The 20,944-nt window shown below is 41.6% G+C and overlaps 1 protein-coding gene across 2 annotated transcripts in view; it reads right to left on the bottom strand.

The window, feature by feature from the left end:
- Positions 1-20,944, bottom strand: part of LOC106589364 (glutamate receptor ionotropic, delta-1) — a 453,450-nt gene that overhangs the window by 59,902 nt on the left and 372,604 nt on the right. For both annotated transcript variants that reach the window (XM_014179241.2, XM_014179240.2), the window contains exons 7-8: positions 16,125-16,286; positions 8,738-8,857 (exon numbers count right to left, since the gene is read on the bottom strand). In XM_014179241.2, coding sequence (XP_014034716.1) covers positions 8,738-8,857; positions 16,125-16,286 — 282 coding nt within the window. The remainder of the gene's footprint in view (positions 1-8,737; positions 8,858-16,124; positions 16,287-20,944) is intronic.

Genomic DNA, 20,944 nt, shown 5'->3' with positions numbered 1-20,944 from the left:
CTGCATCTGGGTCTTCTCCTGAAACGTGATAATATCTAGCTGATAATTATGCAATTAAACGTTTGCTTTGTGTATATTTTATTTTGTCTCTATTGTTGCCACTGTCCTGGCTGGAATAAGGTTCAGTGAATGGGGACATGCAGCATGAGGTAAAACAGTAGGGGGAGTGCTGGTGTTTCTCAAATGAAATGGTTTATGCGTTCGCCACACTCTCCTCCTCACAGCAACGTACTCAAGAGAACGTCCTCGGAGAATGCACTTGGAGCATGAGAGTGTGGAGCATGATAGTATGCATATTGAGAAACACCCATTGACTGCTAAATAGAATTGAAGAGCGATCTGGTTCGATGTCTTTTTTTTTCTCGTTTCCTACCCTCTATGCGCTTGGTTTTTCATTACAGTGGTGCTAATCCTCGTATAGAATCATCGTTATTCTTCTGAATATATCGCTCAGTTTTTGAATCCGACTGTAATAAAGGGATAAGCGTTATTGCACGTTACGTAGGGAATAGAGAATGCATTGGTAGTGAGTGTCATGACTTTAAAAGAAGATATATTAGGCTAATTATTAGTAGTCAGCTCATTAACCCCTCTTAGTCTACTGCCCTAATGGCCTAGTCACAATCCCGAAAGGTTAATGACGGTAAGGAGAGAATGTTGGAGTGACGTTTCCATTTTTAGCAAGGTCTTGCCATGCTTGGGCCAAGTACTGGGGATTACTAAGCCTGGGTAAGCAGAAGCTGTATGTGTAAACATGTACTGTTGTAAACAATGTGCATCGTGACACATCCACTATTCTAATGCTTCTAATTCATGGTTAACACTTACTGAGGCTTTCACCTACCTTCCTTCCTGCACTCAACTGCGGTGAGCTTGAACTTTAACACTTGGGTTTAATGCTGGGGATTACTAAACATATACACAGAGTGTACAAATCATTAGGAACACCTGCTCTTTCCATGACATAGACTGACCAGGACAATCCAGGTGAAAGCTAGGATCCCTTATTGATGTCACTTGTTAAATCCCCTTCAACAGTGTAGTTGAAAGGGAGGAGACAGGTTAAATAATGATTTTTAAGCCTTGAGACAATTCAAAGGGTGAAATGGCAAGACAATTTAAGTGCCTTTGAATGGGGTATGGCAGTAGGTGCCAGGCACACTGGTTTGAGTGTTTCATGAACTGCGCAACAGTTTCCCATGTGTATCAAGTATGGTCCACCACCCAAAGGACATCCAGCCAACTTGACACAACTGTGGGATGCATTGGAGTCAACATGGGCCAACATCCCTGTGAAACAATTTCTACACCTTTTAGTCCATGTCCCAATGAGTTGAGGCTGTTCTGAGGGGCAAAAGGGGGTGCAACTCAATATCAGGAACGTGTTCCCAATGATTTGTACACTCAGTATATGTGTATGTGTGAACACGTATTGGTGTAAACAACATGCATCATGACACATCATATATTCGAATAATGGTTCGTATTAAGCAAATACAGAGGTTTTGGGTGTTTATTTACACTCAACGACAGTAGTGCCGAGCTCAAAGCCTGAAACGTTATACTGCAGGGTAGAAGAGGATATAAAATAAAACTGTAGGTGAGAAATAGAAGGGTAGGTCAGAAATAGAACAGTCGAAAAATAAGAAACTGGTAGCAAAGCGAGAAATGTCAACCCTGTTTGGGATGCATTGAGTGGCCAAAAGGGAGAGAAGTGAACAGACAGAAATAGGGACTTACATTTCAATCTCTATTTAGGTCTAATCTATGGAGACATTTCATCGGAGCGAAACGTTTTCTTTGTGATAAATAGCATGGTAGAGGCGCCGACAGGTACAGATGGAGATGGAGATTGAGATCAAGAGAATGTGAAAAATCAAAGATGAGCAAAATATTAAGAAACCAAACAGACATTTTCCGCTTGGAACATGTGACAAAACATTAAAAATCTCTCAGTGTATGTAACCACTTGGTCACCGGTTTATACCTTTGTGTGTTTACCGCTCCACACTTCTAAGGTTACGTGACGGATGTCAAACAACAGAAATAGGACTATTAGAATCCATACCAGAGGCAGGATTAAGTTAGATAAATATATTCATCTCTTCTCAGGGGGTAATAGCCTAGTTTGTTGGAAAGTGGTGGAGACCGGCCCAGTAATAATGAACAACAACAGGACTGAGTGCACTTGACGTGCCATTAGCTGTCCTTTCCTTTCAATACACATAATAAATGTCCATGGGATGAAGGGGAGCCACAGTAAAATGGGGTGTGTGTGTGCTTGTGTGTGTGTGTGTGTGTGTGAGTGCATATGTGTGGCTTATGGCTTTGGGCCCGTGGACCCTAATGGCCATAACGTGATACACTGGGTTCATAATTAAAGTTGGAATGCCGGGTGATTAAATCTTCATTACCACGGGTCTGACTCATTCCACTTCCACGTAATTTATTGTACTTATTCTCCATGATGGAAGGTACACAAACCAACCAATACGAAAAACCTATAAAATGTCACAAAATAACAAATATATAAAGAAGAAAAGCACTTGAAACCAGGCTATTTACTAGACACAGTATTCTTTGACACATTCCCCCCCTAACAATTCAAAGACGAATCGCCATTGGGCAATGGCTGACATTTCTCCCAGTCATGGAGCATGGACTTGTTATTTGGGCGAGTCTTATGGAGACGTTTACATCTGACAGGCATCCCTCCTTTTAATGATGGCCATCCTCTCCTGAACAAGCGCCAGTGAAGGCATCTCAGAATAAGAGCGTAGCCGCATAATACACTCTAGTCACTGAGGAGACACAGAGGAGTCTCCCCAATGGGACAGAGGAGCAGACAGCATCTGTGTCTCAATTAATACCCTATTCCCAAATTAGTGTACTTCTTTTGACTAGACACACAGAGGGTTCTGAATAGGACCCTTGTCGAAAATAATGCCCTATATGGGGAATATAGGGTATTATTTGAGAGACAGCCTACAGTGTGTGCTTCCCCAGCCATATACAGTGTGAGCTGTGTTGACAGTGACCCTGTTGCTGCTTGTCCTACAGTCGTCATTACAGGATGATTGACACTGTACTGACTGGTGTTTGATCAGAAAAAAAGCACAGTACTACATTAGCTGAAATAATGTGTGCAATAGAAATGCAATAATGGCACAGCAGTATAGTAGTATGTTAATATATGAGAGGCCTGTCATTGGTGTGTTTATGTCTTAAAGGTCCAGTGCAGTCAAAAACTTGATTCTCCCTGTGTTTATATACACTGAGCGTACAAAACTTTAGGAACACTAATATTGAGTGTCAAGATCTCCAACACTGCTGGGATTTTCACGCTCAACAGTTTCCCATGTTTATCAAGAATGGTTCACCGCCCAAAGGACATCCAGCCAACTTGACACAACTGTGGGAAGCATTGGAGTCAACATGGGCCAGGATCCCTGTGGAATGCTTTCGACACCTTGTAGAGTCCATGCCACAATGAAATGAGGCTGTTCTGAGGTCAAAACGGGGGGGTGCATTTCAATATTAGGAAGGTGTTCCTAATGTTTCTACACTCATATAACGCCCAGTATGTGTTTTACTAGGACTTATTTATGAAAATTAATATTGCAGTATGTCATTACTATGTTTTTTAAGAAAAACACATCTTAGCATATGACAATCAGTGGTGTAAAGTACTTAAGTAAAAACACTTTCAAGTACTACTTAATACATTTTTGGGGGTGTCTGTACTTTACTATTTATATTTTCACAAACTTTTACTTCAATACATTCCTAAGGAAAGTAATGTACTTTTTACTCCATATATTTTCCCTGACACCCAAAAGTACTCGTTACATTTTGAATGCTTAGCAGGACAGAAACATTTTCAAATTTTCACACTTATCAACAGATCATTCCTGGTCATCCTTACTGCCTCTGATCTGGTGGACTCACTAAACACACATTTTTATTTTTTAAATGATGTCGAAGTGTTGTAGTGTGCCCCTGGCTATCCACAATTTAAAAAATAAAATGCAATTGTGCCGTTTTGGTTTGCTTAATATAAGCAATTTAAAATGTTTTATACTTTTGATTCTTAAGTAGATTTTGCAATTACATTTACTTTGATACTTCAGTGTATTTCAAATCAAATACATTGACTTTTACTCAAGTAGAATTTTGCTGGGTGTCTCGTGTGCTCCTTCTCCGGCCTCTAGGTCACCAGGCTGCTCGTTATGGCGCACACCTGTCACCATCGTTACGCGCACCTGCGTGTCATCAGACTCACCTGGACTCCATCACTTCCCTGATTACCTTCCCTATATACATATTATATATATATATTTTTTTTTATTTAGGGTAGGATCAGCTTAATATTGCGGAAAGATTGCTGCTTCCAGCAATGTAATTGTCTGCATCATTTCCAATCCCCCATATATTTTTTTGGTAAATATATGTATCCATATGCATACACGTACATACACATATGCATACATATACACATACACACACATACCTATATAGATACACATACTTTTTTTTGAATATACCTTTATTATTCCCCGCAAACCCTACCACCCTTCCCCCAATTGGAGTGAACCAATAAACAATAACACTTAGGCTTCTACCTTCAGTTTATACATACTATACACATTTTACAGACACAATCTATTTTACAATAGTTATATTTAGTTTGTTTTTAGTCCTTCCTCTATTTCTGATGTCCATCCAGTTTGTAACTGTGCTATTTCACAAAACTTCTGAACCTATATACATTTGACAGACCCCGTATGTTTACATTGGTTATCTTGTTACTAGTCCCAGCCTTCAGCTCCATTCAACCCCTCCCATCTATCGCTTAACACCATCCATTTTGGATTTCTATTTGCCAGATATTTTTCAACTGTGCTGTGATGCTTCACAAATGTACTGAATCTTTCTATTCTCATAGTTTCTACAGATTGTAAATAAAAAAAATTAAAAAATCTAAAATAATTATTATATTATTGATTGATTGACTATGGCTTTTAAATCACCCAGTATTGCTATCTGCAGCGTTAGTTCTAGGCAAATGTTGCAATTCTTCAGCCATTCCTGGAACTGTGACCAAAAACGAGCTACATATGGACAATACCAAAATAAATGATCTAATGACTCTGCCTCCTCACTGCAAAATCTGCAGAGCTGGTAAGATTGTATCCCCCATATATATAATGTTCTATGGTTGCAAGAATTTTGTATAGTAATTTAAATTGAAACATTTGAAGTTTTGAATCCAGCGTTGTTTTGCGTATCAATTCATAAACCATGTGCCATGGAATGGGTACATTGAAAATCTCTTCCCAAGTATTTTGCAATTTATATGGCACAGCTGTCAGTTTTTTGGTCCTTAAATGAAATTGGTACATGTTTTTAATTATTACACTTTTCTTTAACCATTTAATGCAGGGCTGACATACAAGTTGCTTACTTTTTTCCCCTTCTACTTGCCTCTTCCATTTTTGTGGTAATATTTTTGAGATTATTTCCTTTTCAAACAACCGAAAGTGAGCAGGTGTAATCTGAATAAAGGGAAAAAGGCCATTCTTGAACAATGGATGAGACATTCCTATCAATTTACTAGAGAACCAGTTTGGATTTAAGTATAACTTGTGTATGACTGATGCCTTTAGTGAGAGGTCTAATACTTTAATATTTAATCATTTCTGCCCTCCGAATTCATATTTGTTATATACTCCAAGTCAATCACACTTCTGTGAAATCAAACTGTCCACTTAGGAAGCAACACTGATTGACAATACATTTCACATGCTGTTGTGCAAATGGAATAGACAACAGGTGGAAATGATAGGCAATTAGCAAGACACCCCCAATAAAGGAGTGGTTCTGCAGGTGGTAACCACAGACCACTTCTCAGTTCCTATGCTTCCTGGCTGATGTTTTGGTCACTTTTGAATGCTGGCGGTGCTTTCACTCTAGTGGTAGCATGAGACGGAGTCTACAACCCACACAAGTGGCTCAGGTAGTGCAGCTCATCCAGGATGGCACATCAATGCGAGCTGTGGCAAGAAGGTTTGCTGTGTCTGTCAGCGTAGTGTCCAGAGCATGGAGGCGCTACCAGGAGACAGGCCAGTACATCAGGAGACGTGGAGGAGGCCGTAGGAGGGCAACAACCCAGCAGCAGGACCGCTACCTCCACTTTGTGCAAGGAGGAGCAGGAGGAGCACTGCCAGAGCCCTGCAAAATGACCTCCAGCAGGCCACAAATGTGCATGTGTCTGCTCAAACGGTCAGAAACAGACTCCATGAGGGTGGTATGAGCGCCCGACGTCCACAGGTGGGGGTTGTGCTTACAGCCCAACACCGTGCAGGACGTTTGGCATTTGCCAGAGAACACCAAGATTGGCAAATTCGCCACTGGCGCCCTGTGCTCTTCACAGATGAAAGCAGGTTCACACTGAGCACATGTGACAGACGTGACAGTCTGGAGATGCCGTGGAGAACGTTCTGCTGCCTGCAACATCCTCCAGCATAACCGGTTTGGCGGTGGGTCAGTCATGGTGTGGGGTGGCATTTCTTTGGGGGGCCGCACAGCCCTCCATGTGCTCGCCAGAGGTAGCCTGACTGCCATTAGGTACCGAGATGAGATGCTCAGACCCCTTGTGAGACCATATGCTGGTGCGGTTGGCCCTGGGTTCCTCCTAATGCAAGACAATGCTAGACCTCATGTGGCTGGAGTGTGTCAGCAGTTCCTGCAAGAGGAAGGCATTGATGCTATGGACTGGCCCGCCCGTTCCCCAGACCTGAATCCAATTGAGCACATCTGGGACATCATGTCTCGCTCCATCCACCAACGCCACGTTGCACCACAGACTGTCCAGGAGTTGGCGGATGCTTTAGTCCAGGTCTGGGAGGAGATCCCTCAGGAGACCATCCGCCACCTCATCAGGAGCATGCCCAGGCATTGTAGGGAGGTCATACAGGCACTTGGAGGCCACACACACTACTGAGCCTCATTTTGACTTGTTTTAAGGACATTACATCAAAGTTGGATCAGCCTGTAGTGTGGTTTTCCACTTAAATTTTGAGTGTGACTCCAAATCCAGACCTCCATGGGTTGATAAATTGGATTTCCATTGATTATTTTTGTGTGATTTTGTTGTCAGCACATTCAACTATGTAAAGAAAAAGTATTTAATAAGATTATTTCATTCATTCGGATCTAGGATGTGTTATTTTAGTGTTCCCTTTATTTTTTTTGAGCAGTGTATAAATAGGCCCTTTAAAATTTGTCTGGCTTGCCATTCCAAATAAAATGTTATATTTTTTGTTCATATAATTTAAAAAGCATGTCACTAGATGTAAGCAAAACCATAAGCAAATAGGTAAACTCTTATATGACAAATGGGAATGACGTCGGGTCCGGGAGCCGCTACAGGCTCTCATGCCTAAAGGGCGGCAGGTAGCCTGGTAGTTAGAGCGTTGTACTAGTAACCGAAAGGTTGCCAGATTGAATCCCCGAGCTGACAAGCTAAAAATCTGTCGTTCTGCCCCTGAGCAAGGCAGTTAAGCCACTGTTCCTAGGCTGTCATTGAAAATAAGAATTTGTTCTTAACTGACTTGCATAGTTAAATAAAGTTAAAATAATCGCCAGGCTCCTCTGCCTCCGCCGGATCGTCAGGCTCCCCTGCCTCAGCCGGCTCGTCGGGCTTTCATGCCTTCGCCGGATTGCCTGCTTCCACCGGATCGCCAGGCTCCCCTGCCTGAGCCGGTCTGTCAGGTTCCCGCACCCCAGCCGGCGACAGGTTACCATGCATCAGCAGGGGTGACCGGTCCGCTCCTGGTCCCCGGGATTGTCATTTTGGACGGCGTCCTGCGGCTGGAGACGCGCGTCGGGGAGGGGTTTACTGTCACGTGTGCTCCCTCTCCGGCCTTTAGGTCAGCAGGCTGCTCGTTATGGCGCCCACCTGTCGCACCTGCACGTCATCCGACTCACCCGGAGTCCATCACTTCCTTAATTACCTTCCCTATATATGTCACTCCCTTTGGTTCCTTCCCCAGGCATTATTGTTTCTGTTCCTGTGTCATGTCTGTGCGTTGTTCTTGTTTCTTATTTTATCTTATGTTGTGTTTATTTATTAAAACACTCACTCCCTGAACTTGCTTCCCGACTCTCAGCACACATCGTTACACTGGGTGACTTTCACTTTTACTTGAGTCATTTTCTGTTAAGGTGTCTTTACTTTTACTCAAATATGACAATTGGGTATTTTTTCCACCACTGATGACAATTTGCATTATAGAATACATAGAGAATTTCGATCATGCCGGTTAACCTAGTTTTTTCCATCAATGTATAAATAACCTAGATATTGTAGAGTATATTACTTAAAGAGACAACCAACAGTATCCTGGCAGATTATTGTGTATGCTTTGCCTCAAGGACTGCAGTGTGTTCCACAGGGTTTCCACACTCCAATTTCTGTGTGCAAAGAAACCCAACCCAAGACACCTCAGAAATCGCTGCCAGCAATTTATGGGCCATAACCTCCTCTGTTTTAAAGAAATGGTTTACTGACTACTTTGTAGAGGCTTGCTGTGCTGCAATACCACTGGGTAGTACCACAGAGGTCCGTAGCTTCAGAACTGCGCAGAGAAGAACAAACTCAAAAACATCTGTCAGACTTAAGGCCATCTTGAGCCAAAGGAGGAATGCACATCAGTAGCGGAATCATCATACTCACCCTTTTCACGTCTTTTCCAAATGTCTCGCTGAAGCTGGTGCCCAGAATTTCAAACTGAACATGAGAATTGGATCCATTCGCTTTGAAATCCATTGTTCCTGTGAGACCTGTGATATGTCCCTGTGAGGAGAGAGAGAAAGATAATATAGTTTGAATTCATAGAGTGAGGTCTCAGTGTCACGACAAGACCAACTGTCAAATCAAATGTGATTGGTCACATACAAATGGTTAGCAGATGTTAATGTGAGTGGTGAAATGCTTGTGCTTCTAGATCCGACAGTGCAGTAATATATAAAAAGTAATCTAACAATTCCCCAACAACTACTTAATACACACATCTAAAGGGAGGAATAATAATATGTACAGTTGAAGTTGGAAGTTTACATACACCTAGGTTGGAGCCATTAAAACTCGTTTTTCAACCACTCCACAAATTTCTTGTTAACAAACTATAGTATTTGGCAAGTCATTTAGGACATCTACTTTGTCGCATGACACAAGTCATTTTTCCAACAATTGTTTACAGACAGATTATTTCACTTATAATTCACTGTATCACAAAAAAGTTTCTGATAGGCTAATTGACATAATTTGAGTCATTTGGAGGTGTACCTGTGGATGTATGTCAAGGCCTACCTTTAAACTCAGTGCCTCTTTGTTTGACATCATTGGAACATCTAAAGAAATCAGCCAAGACCTCAGAAAATTAATTGTAGACCTCCACAAGTCTAGTTCATTCTTGGGAGCAATTTCCAAATGCCTTTTTTTCCCCAAATGCCTTTTCCAAATGCCTTTTTTTCCAAGTACGCAAGTATAAACACCATGGGACCACGCAGCGGTCATACCGCTCAGGAAGGAGACGCGTTCTGTCTCCTAGAGATGAGCGTACTTTGGTGCGAAAAGTGTAAATCAATTCAATAACAACAGCAAAGGACCTTGTGAAGACGCTGGAGGAAACAGGTACAAAAGTATCTATATCCACAGTAAAACGAGTCCTATATCGACATAACCTGAAAGGTCGCTCAGCAAGGAAGAAGCCACTGCTCCAAAACTGCCATAAAAAAACAGACTACGGTTTGCAACTGCACATGGGGACAAAGATTGTACTTTTTGGAGGAATGTTCTCTTGGTCTGATGAAACAAAAATAGAACTGTTTGGCCATAATGACCATCATTATGTTTGGAGGAAAAAAGGGGGAGGCTTGCAAGCCGAAGAACATCATCCAAATCGTGAAGCACGGGGTTGGCAGCATCATGTTGTGGGGGTGGTTTGCTGCAGGAGGGACTGGTGCACTTCACAAAATAGATGGCATCATGAGGAAGAAAAATCATGAGGAAGAAAAATGATGTGGATATATTGAAGCAACATCTCAAGATATCAGTAAGGAAGTTAAAGCTTGGTCGCAAATGGGTCTTCCGAATGTACAATGACGCCAAGCATACTTCCAAAGTTGTGGCAAAATGACTTAAAGTTAAAGCTTGGTCGCAAATCGGTCTTCAAACCTACAAACCTGACTCAGTTAGACCAGCTCTGTCAGGAGGAATGGGCCAAAATTCACCCAATTTATTGTGGGAAGCTTGTGGAAGGCATCCCAAAATGTTTGTGATGATGAAATAAATAAAATCTGAAATAAATCATTCTCTCTACTATTATTCTGACATTGCACATTAAAATAAAGTGGTGATCCTAACTAAGAAAGGGAATTTTTACTAGGATTAAATGTCAGGAATTGTGAAAAACTGAGTTGAAATGTATTTGGCTAAGATGTATGTAAACTTCTGACTTCAACTGTACACTACCATTCAAAAGTTTGGGGTCACTTAAAAATGTCCTTGTCTTTGAAACAAAAGCACATTTTTTTAACATTAAAACAACATCAAATTTATCAACAATACATTGTAGACATTGTTAATGTTGTAAATGACTATTGTAGCTGGAAACGGCTGATTTATTTATGGTTGGGTGAGCAGAAGAACTTGAGTTCCTGTATGTTGTTGTGATTGTTGTGAGTTGTTAATCATGAAGCATACACCCCTGCCTTTCTTGTTCCCAGAGAGGTGTTTATCTCTGTTGGCGCGACTGATGAAGAAGCCCATTGGCTGAACCAACTCCGACAACGTATCCCGAGAGAGTCATGTTTCCGTGAAACAGAGAATGTTATAATCTCTGATGTCTCTCTGGAAGGCAACCCTTGCTCAAATTTCGTCTACCTTGTTGTACAAGAGACTTGACATTGGTGAGTAGTATACTTGTGGGCGGTGTGCACGCCTACGGAGCCTGACCAGGAGGCCGCTCCGTCTGCCTCTTCTGCGGCAACGTTGTTTTGGGTCGGCTGCTGGGATTAGATCCAATGTCCTGGGTGGTGGTCCGAACAAAGGATCCACTTCGGGAAATTCGTATGCCTGGTCATAATGTTGGTAAGTTGACGTCGCTTTTATATCCAATAGTTCTTCCTGGCTGTATGTAATAACACTTAAGATTTTCTGAGCTAACAATGTAAGAAATAATACATAAAAAAACAAAATACTGCAAAGTTTCCAAAGGACTCGAAGCAAAGCGACCATCTCTGTCGGCGCCATCCTGCTTTACCAAGTCCTTTAATATCAAGTTCATAATGAAATCAGTGCACTCCCTAACACGGAACCCAAACTGGCTGCACGCGTGCTCCATCGTGCGCTATCGTGCATAAATGTATTTTGTCCCCCTACACCAAACGCGATCACGATACGTAGGTTAAAATATCAAAACAAACTCTGAACCAATGACATTCATTTGGGGACAGGTCGAAAAGCATTAAACATGTATGGCAATTTAGCTAGTTATCTTGCACTTGCTAGCTAATTTGTCCTATTTAGCTAGCTTGCTGTTGCTAGCTAATTTACCTGGGATGTAAACATTGAGTAGTTATTTTACCTGAAATGCACAAGGTCCTCTACTCCGACAATTAATCCACACATAAAACGGCCAACTGAATCGTTTCTAGTCATCTCTCCTCCTTCCAGGCTTTTCATCTTTGAACATACATGGTGATTGGCATCTATACTTTCATAGTATTACCACGACGACCGGCAAAACATTTCGCCTTTCAATCAACCACGTGGGTATAGCCAATGAGGAGATGGCACGTGGGTACCTGCTTCTATAAACCAATGAAGAGATGGGAGAGGCAGGACTTGCAGTGCGATCTGCATCAGAAATAGAAATTACTTCTATTTTAGCCCTTGGCATCGCAGACGCTCGTTGGCGCACGCGAGCAGTGTGGGTGCATTAATTGAATAACATGGATTTCTAAATGTATTTTGCGATGCTCTCGCACACTAAGTGTCTGCTCTGGTCAGCATGTGAGACAATTAATATTGTGGTTGAATCAGTTTGCATGTTTGAATCAATGTCACTGTGCTAGGGACTGGCCAATTTCTCTAAGACAAATACAGTCAAGCCCAAAATTATTGGCACTCTTGGTAAAGATGAGCAAAAAAGACAGTAGGTGAGAAATAATCCAAATACTGAGCTATATTGTATGCAAAAGAAATTGGAAAATTATATTATTTTAGACTAATACAATTACTCAGAGAAAGAGAATTTGTTTAACAAGTAATCGTTTATTTTTGCAAATGTATAGGGATCAAAACTATTGACAACCCTGTTTTCAAAACCTCATCTGATCTTGCGAGGATAACGGCATTGAGTCTTTTTCTAAAATGTTTTATGAGATTGGAGAAAACATTAGGAGTGATCTTAGACAATTCCTCCATAAAGAATCTTTCCAGATCCTTGACATCCTTTGTCTATGCTTATGTACTGCTTTCTTCAATTCAAAGCCCAGGTTTAAAATGGGGTTCAAGTCCAGAGATTGATGTTGATTTTCTGGACATTTATTTATAGATTTTGATGTGTGCATGGGGTTATTGTCTTGCTGGAAGATCCACTTGCTGCCAAGTTTCAGCCTCGTGACAGTGGCAACCAGGTGTTTGGCCAAAATGTCCTGGTACTGGGTAAAGTTTGTGATGTTATTGACCTTAAAGGGATAGCTCACCCAAATTACAAAATGACACAACGGGTTCCTTACGCTGTAAGCATTCTATGGACAAGGTATGACAGCAATTCATGGTTTAGTTTAGTTTACCATGCTAACATTTTAGCATCTGTGGCACAAATCCCATTCAAGTCATCATCTATAAGTGACTATGTTGAGCTTCACAATTTTAGATACATTTGGATGATTTGTACATGATGCGCAAAAAAATACTAATATTGGTCCCATGAATTGAATGGGATTTGTGTCACATTAGCATGTGAAAACAGTGCCAAGGAAACTAAACCAAAGCACGGATTAGTGTCATACCTTGTCCATAGACTGCTTAGAGCAGTGGTCACCAACCTTTTCTGAGTCAAGATCACATTCGCAGTCAACGACCATGCTGGAATTTTCCACTCAGATAATTTTTCTTTGAACATGATTTAACAAATGTAAGCCTGTGCAACATTAACCTAATAAAAACAGTTATTTGGGAATGAGGTTTGTGCAGTAGGCCTAATACAGTAGTCCTAATAAATGCTATTCTTGGCCTGAAATAATTACCAAATAATTTGCTTTTTTATTTTACTGGGCTGATGGTACCTGCATCTGATGGTCAGTCTCAGTGGAAGGAGAGAACAGCAGAGGGTCTGCCTCTTACGGTCCCTGCTCTCTCCTTTCCGCCTCTCACGGTCCTGCTCTCTCTTTTCCTCAGGTGAGACTGGGGTGTATTCATTCTGCCAAAGAGTTGCAAATTGTTTCGTTTTGCAACTAAAACAAGAGTTTCTATTGGACAAATGGAGGTAGGTCTCTCCCTGTTTCATTCAGTTTGCTTCTGTTTAAGAAACGTTTTACAACAAAATCGGCAGAGAATTAATTAAGCCTGAACAGAGAGAGGGGACACCGTCACCAATCTAGTCGCATCGCATTATTCCTGCTTCATGCACAAATTCATGTTATATTCCTCAATATTAAAATAGACTCGACGAGCTGTTAATGCAAATAAGAAGCACGTTTTATGTTTTGTAAAAGTGTTGACATTGCTGAATAAAAACAAACATTAACTCACTCATAAAAACAGCAGCTCTTTGCTATATTCTTTGACAGACTCTTTCTGGTCATGGTTTTAAACATCATGAAATTTCACATAGGCTAGTATCAAACTTTGCTGTGGGGTCGTGGAAGATGTAGGTACGGTGATTTGGGCTTTCCAATTGGCCAGCACAGTAAGCACACTTGATTTAGCCACAGCTCTCCTGGTCCACCAGGTAGGCGGAGTTTGTCCCATCAAACAAATGACATGGTTCAAAATGGGAACACTGTCTTCACGGCGCGCAGGGCTTCTGAAATAAGTGCACCTACTGCCAACAGCGCAATACAAAAAAAATTATAAAAAAAGGAGCGCACAGCTTTATCATTGGCTTTTCTACAGAAACGTTTGGTGATCGGCTAGGGATGCCTTGAAGATCGACCGACCATTTGGTGACCACTGGCTTAGAGCGTAAGGCAAACAATATCCAATTTTATAATTTGGGTGAACTATCCTTTTAACAAGGGGGCCCAGGACCAGCGGAAGCAAGCTAGCCCCATAATACTAATTATCCACCACTGTCACGACTTCTGTCGAAGTCGGTTCCTCTCCTTGTTCGGGCGGTGTTCGGCGGTCGACGTCACCGGTCTTCTAGCCATCACCGATCCATTTTTCATTTCCATTTGTTTTGTCTTGTTTTCCAACACACCTGGTTTTCATTCCCTCATTACGTGTTGTGTATTTAACCCTCTGTTCCCCCCATGTCTTTGTGTGGTATTGTTTGTTGTAAGTGCATGTGCACATTGTTGTCTGGTGCGCGATGGGTTTTGTACCCATTCTTTATTATTTTGGATGCCGGTGGTTATATATATATATATATATATTAAACTGCTCCGGTTATTACCCAGTTCTGCTCTCCTGCGTCTGACTTCGCTGCCACCAGTTATGCACCCCTTACAACCACCATATTTTAACACTGGTGTGCTTGGCCAAACAGCTCTATTTTCATGTAATTCACCAAATGTAAACGCCTGGAGTTTGCTAAACGGCATTGGCAGTTGGGTTGGAACCGGTGCTATGGTCAGATCACATGACAATAGAGCTCTTTGGGCATGCACACTAGTGGTGAGTATTGCGTCGAAAGAAGGATGCATTATACATTAAAAAAAAAACATTTTAAATATGGTGGTTTATCTTTGATGTTATTTTCCTTTTCTGAGCAATTATGTTAGTATGAAATAATAAAATTGTCCCTTTTATTGTTATTTATTTGTATTTATTTGATAGTCTTTTTTACTCATCTTTATCAAATGTGGCAATAATTTTGGACCTGACAGTATATCTCTCCACAGCCCTCTGTGGCTCATAGAACGTTAAAGGAGCATGCAATCGAAGAACGCACACAGGCATGCACACACGTTTTCCCATGCTGCTCTAAAGACCACATTTGGAAAATGGGCCCCCGAAAACCTTAGGAGATTCTGCAGCGCAAATCTAGTGTGTAGCTCCAGTGTTGAATGAAGATGTGAGTGCGGTGGATGGCAACAGGAGAAATTTCATGGAAGCCGAGGGCTGGCAACCATCTGCATCTCCCACAGCTGTGCATCTCCGGTTGTGACACATGTAGAGTGAATTAGATTCAAGGGCAGTTTATTTTACTCTTTTCTGCTTCGTACTATTTTCACGGCCTTGAGCCCTTTTGCTTCCGAAAAATATTGGATTCACAACTTGTGTACCTTGAACAACCTTTCAGGTATTCAGCATGATGAAAGTCATGAAAGTCACTGTACAGTGCCTGGCAACGGTATTCATCCCTCTTGTCGTTTGCTTAAAGAAAAAAATAAGCAAACATGTTTGGTGTTCCTCAAAAGGCATGTGGGAGACTCCTCAAATGTATGGAAGAAGGTGCTCTGGTCAGATGAGACTAAAATTGAGCTTTTTGGCCATCGAGGAAAACGCTATGTCTGGCGCAAACCCAACACCTCTCATCACCCCGAGAACCTTATCCCCACAGTGAAGCATGGTGGTGGCAGCATCAAGCTGTGGGGATGTTTTTCATCGGCAGGGACTGGGAAACTGGTCAGAATTGAAGGAATGATAGATGGCGCTAAATACAGGGAAATTCTTGAGGGAAAACTGTTTCAGTCTTCCAGAGATTTGAGACTGGGACAACCCCCCCAAAATACAACCCCCCCAAAATCCATTTTAATTCCAGGTTGCAAGGCAACAACATAGGAAAAAATGCCAAGGGGGATGAATACTTTCGCAAGCCTCTGTATATATACATATAAAAAGGTTAATATTCATGTTCTGAACTAAAATGTTGTACTAAATTTACCATCTGGATGTTCTCCAGCATGGACCAGCCTCCATTCCATGGCTTGGTGGACTTCTTGATGCAGTTGAGACTGGCCATGCTGTGCCACTTCCTGTCCACCAACTTCCTGTGGAAGGCGTTGGCTAGCGCCAGAACGCTGTCATACAGGTACAGGTTGGACACCTGAAGTACAGACAGTAAAAGGCACATAGAGAGAGTGAGGAGGGAGAAAACAGCATAGAATCACATATAGAACTCTAGAATGGACATTGGCATCATAGCAACATGACTGAAAATCAACCATCTTGGTCATTCTAGAAACTGCTTGTAAAATGTTGTATTAAACAATACATTTCTAGGATCTCTGTTGAAAACACACACATCAGAGATTGGAGACCATGGAAACCAGTTAAACAGTGATATGTGATTAAATCATTGTTGATGCACAACCTATTCATTGTACAAAAGTAAAATTGAGGCTGCACCATTAGGGAATGGTAGGACTGGTGTGTTTTGATGTGTTTAATAGGACCAGGATTTCCAATGGGTATTCTCTGTTTGTGAGGACTTGGAAAGGTACTGCATAAACAAAGTTCAGAAAAGCTTTATAAACAGAGCTCTGTGGTTGTTTCTCTAAGCAGCGCCACAGATGTTGCTCTGGCTCTGACGGGGAGTGAAGGGGTGCTAATCCTAATTACCTCCGGGAATAGAAAGCACTCTGACTGGGAGTGGGACACAGCTGGGGACATCAGGAACCGCTGGGCTAAATGAGCCCCACATGAGGCCCCCCAAAACACACATGCAGGCACACTCTCAGACAGACACACACGCGCACGCGGGTGCGCATGACGCACACAGGACCGCAAGACGCCCACGCACACTCACACAGACACCCCTATCAAAGTGACACAAAGCATGACAGTCCCCTTGACCAGATGTGAGTCCAGCGCCAGAGTCAACCCAGCGCCATGGAGCAGAAACTAAATGCACAGTGACAAATAAGCAGCGGAGCAGTCCAACTGTTTCAGAGACAGAAGACGCAGACATTACACTAGGCTATGATAATGACATCCTCTGCACTGACAATTCATGCCATCTCCCTTCTCCACTACATTGGAAAAGCAACATTAAGGATCGGCCCCTTTTTTCAATTTTCGCCTAAAATGACATACCCAAATCTAACTGCCTGTAGCTCAGGACCTGAAGCAAGGATATGCACATTCTTGATACTGTTTGAAAGGAAACGCTTTGAAGTTTGTGGAAATGTGAAATTAATGTAGGAGAATATAACACTTTAGATATGGTAAAAGATAATACAATTTTTTTTTGTACCATCATCTTTGAAATGCAAGAGAAAGGCCAATATGTATTATTCCAACCCAGACGCAATTGAGATTTTGGCCACTCGATGGCAGCAGTGTATGTGCAAAGTTTTAGACTGATCCAATGAACCATCACATTTCTGTTCAAAATTTTGTATCAAGACTGCCCAAATGTGCCTAATTGATTTATTAATACATTTTCAAGTTCATAACTGTGCACTCTCCTCAAACAATAGCATGGTATTATTTCACTGTAATAGCTACTGTAAATTGGACAGTGCAGTTAGATTAATAAGAATGTAAGCTTTCTGCCAATAGAAGATATGTCAATGTCCTCGGAAATGTTCTTGTTACTTACAACCTCATGCTAATCACATTAGCTTACGTTCGATCAACCGTCCCACGGGGGACACACCAATCCTGTAGAGGTTAAACAACATGGAGCTGCATCCGCATGATAACACTATATATGGGCTATGGCATACATTCACCCCTCATCATAATATGATAACTTAATTATTATGCCTTTTGTCATTTTAGAGTGTGAACATGACATATGGATGAGGATCAGACCAACAATGGGCAGGCCAACTAGAGTGTAGTAATGCATAGAGCAGTCTACACTAGTCTGTGGCCAGAGTAGAAGCCTCAAGGACAGCTATGAGCCGGGCTAACTAAGTCTAGGCAGGGCTAAAGCTGGGCAGGGCTAACTAAGGCTGGGCTGCTGACTGCATCTGCTGGGTAGTTTGTAACTGAAGAACTGGGACAGCGACACTGGCTACAACGTCCCCATCAATCCCAACCCCCTGGACCTAAATCTCTCCACCACTGGCACTTAGAGAAGACAAAAACAACAACAACGAGCATTCTCTCTATGTTTTCTCCCCGTGCCCTTGTCACCCTTCTTCAGTCCTCTCCTCCGCCTTGTTGTTAGCTCTGCGTGGCCTGTCCTGATCTCTGTGTTTTTGACGATAACCTTCAGATTACTTCACCATCACAACAGGTTTGATACAAGAGGTTCAACCAGAGATCAACAAGTGACCCCTTTAGAAGCCTCAATCAAGAGATCTGTGATCGGCGATCTCAGTCAAACTCAATGTCACCCAGAGAAGTGGAATGGAACGCCACATTATGGAAGTGATTTGGTGTACGCCAGCATGACCTACCACTGGCTCTGAGTAAATAAAGCCTGTGTGTCTACAGTATGTATGCGGATGACTCAACACTATACAAGTCAGCTACAACAGTGAGTAAAATCATTGCAACACTTATCAAAGACCTGCAGTCAGTTTCAGAATGGGTGGCAAGAAATAAGTTAATCCTAAATATTTCAAAAAATAAAAGCATTGTATTTGGTACAAATCATTTACTTAACCCTAAACCTCAACTAAATATTGTAATGAATCATGTGGAAATTGAGGAGACTAAAATGAGGAGACTAAATTGCTTAGAGTAACCCTGTATTGTAAACTGTTACGGTCAAAACAAATTGATACAACAGTAGCTAAGATGGGGAGAACAACAATATCAACAAGGCAGGTCATACAGGCCCTAGTTTAGTCACACCCGGACTACTGCCCAGCCGTGTGGTCAGGTGCCACAAAGAGAAACTTGGGAAAACTACAACTGGCCCAGAACAGGGCAGCACGGCTGGCCCTTAAATGTACACGTAGATCTAACATTAATAATATGCATGTCAATCTCTCATGGCTCAAAGTAGAGAAGAGAATTACTTCATCACTACTTGTTTTTGTAAGAATTACTGACATGTTGAATGCACCGAGCTGTCTGTTTAAACTACTAGCACACAGCTCGTACACCCATGCATACATATCCCACAAGACATGCCACCAGAGGTCTCTTCACAGTACCAAAGTCCAGATCAGACAATGGGAGGTGCATAGTACTACATAGAGCCATGGCTACATGAAACTCTATTCCACATCAAGTAACTCACGGAAGCAGTCAAATAAGATTTAAAAAAACAGATAAAAATACACCTTATGGGACAGCGAGGATTTGTGAAGAGTCACACAAACAGGTACAAACACACACATACAAACACACATAGCATACACGTACACCTGGATTGTGTGTTGTACTAGAGTGGTCGCCAGAGGGCACACACTTAATCTATTGTTAAATCTGTTTTAAAATTGTATTATTGTGTACTGTATATTACTGCCTTAATTTTTGCTGGACTCCAGGAACAGCAGTAATGGGGATCCACAATAAATACAAAATACAAATACCGACAGACTGAAGGTGCGGATATGGCTAATTTGTTAATACATGGCTAACTGACATCTTTCCAGGGGGAAAGTAGATACAGTAGTGTTGAAATTGCAAATGTTGTGATAAACCACTGACGGGGTTCGCCGGCAGCATGAACCAGCGTTTGCCATGTCATGAAGGTGATTTAACATCAAAGAGCATTTAACCCTCTTTTTCATGAATTATTGAGATAGGAGTCCCCTGAGGAGTTGGGCCATCTGCTAACGGTTAGCGATAGCGAGAGTTCAGCTGGGTTCAAGGTTTTTTCCATTCAGAGACACCTCTGGTTACATTAATGAGGAACAGAGGGGAGGGATGTTAGAGAGCAGCATCCGTGTGATTTTGTTGGGTGGTTGATTAATAATGTCTAGCTGCTATCTAGCTGCCAAGGGGTATCTTTGATACATTTGTCATCATACTGTATTTTTGTTGATTCCTATACTGCGTGTATTCAAAAGGGGCAATGTATTCAAAAACATATTCTTGTCATAAACTGCAGGAAGTGATTACTCAGCGTTTACTCAACCGAGTTTGTGAGAATGTCCGACTATTATTTGTTGGATTGTTATCAATAAACCCTGAACAGTTTCTACCTCCAATATATATATGTTTTATTCTACCTCCAATAGTTAGTTAAATAGCTACCTAGACTATCTGCATTGACCCTTTTTGCACTAACGTTTTTGACTCATCACATATGCTGCTGCCAATGTGTATTATCTATCCTCTTGCCAAGTCACTCTATTCCTAGTTATATGTAAATACCTACCTCAATTACCTCATACCCCTGCACATCGACTCTGTACTGGTACCCTGTGTATATAGCCAAGTTATCGTTACTCATTGTCTATTTATTATTACGTATTTTCTTTCTCTCTGCATTTTTTATGAAGCATGTGACGAATAAAATTTGATAAAACATTTTTTGAATAAAGTGTAGGTTACTTGATGAGTAAACTAGAAACATGTATATGAGTGGGAAGTTTAGTCTGAAAAAAGACTGTTAAGAGACTCAGGAGACTGAAAGCAAAACAACTAACAAAACAAAATGAGTCAATAGGAACCACAGGGTATCTAACGCCTCGCTAGCATCCTGGTCCTCTCAACCATAGAAATAGAATCACAAGGATTGGCATCCCCATTCTCCTATTGATTATGTTTCCATGCTCTCAACCAACTTTTCTTTATCTGTCCTTCAGACCCCAAACACCTGTCACTGTATTCCAACACATGTCAATTGCCCAG

The sequence above is a fragment of the Salmo salar genome, chromosome ssa28 (assembly GCF_905237065.1).
Source record: "Salmo salar chromosome ssa28, Ssal_v3.1, whole genome shotgun sequence".
NCBI classification, from domain to species: domain Eukaryota; kingdom Metazoa; phylum Chordata; class Actinopteri; order Salmoniformes; family Salmonidae; genus Salmo; species Salmo salar.
The sequence above is the reverse complement of the archived record's forward strand: the minus strand, read 5'-3'. Positions and strand labels throughout refer to the sequence as shown.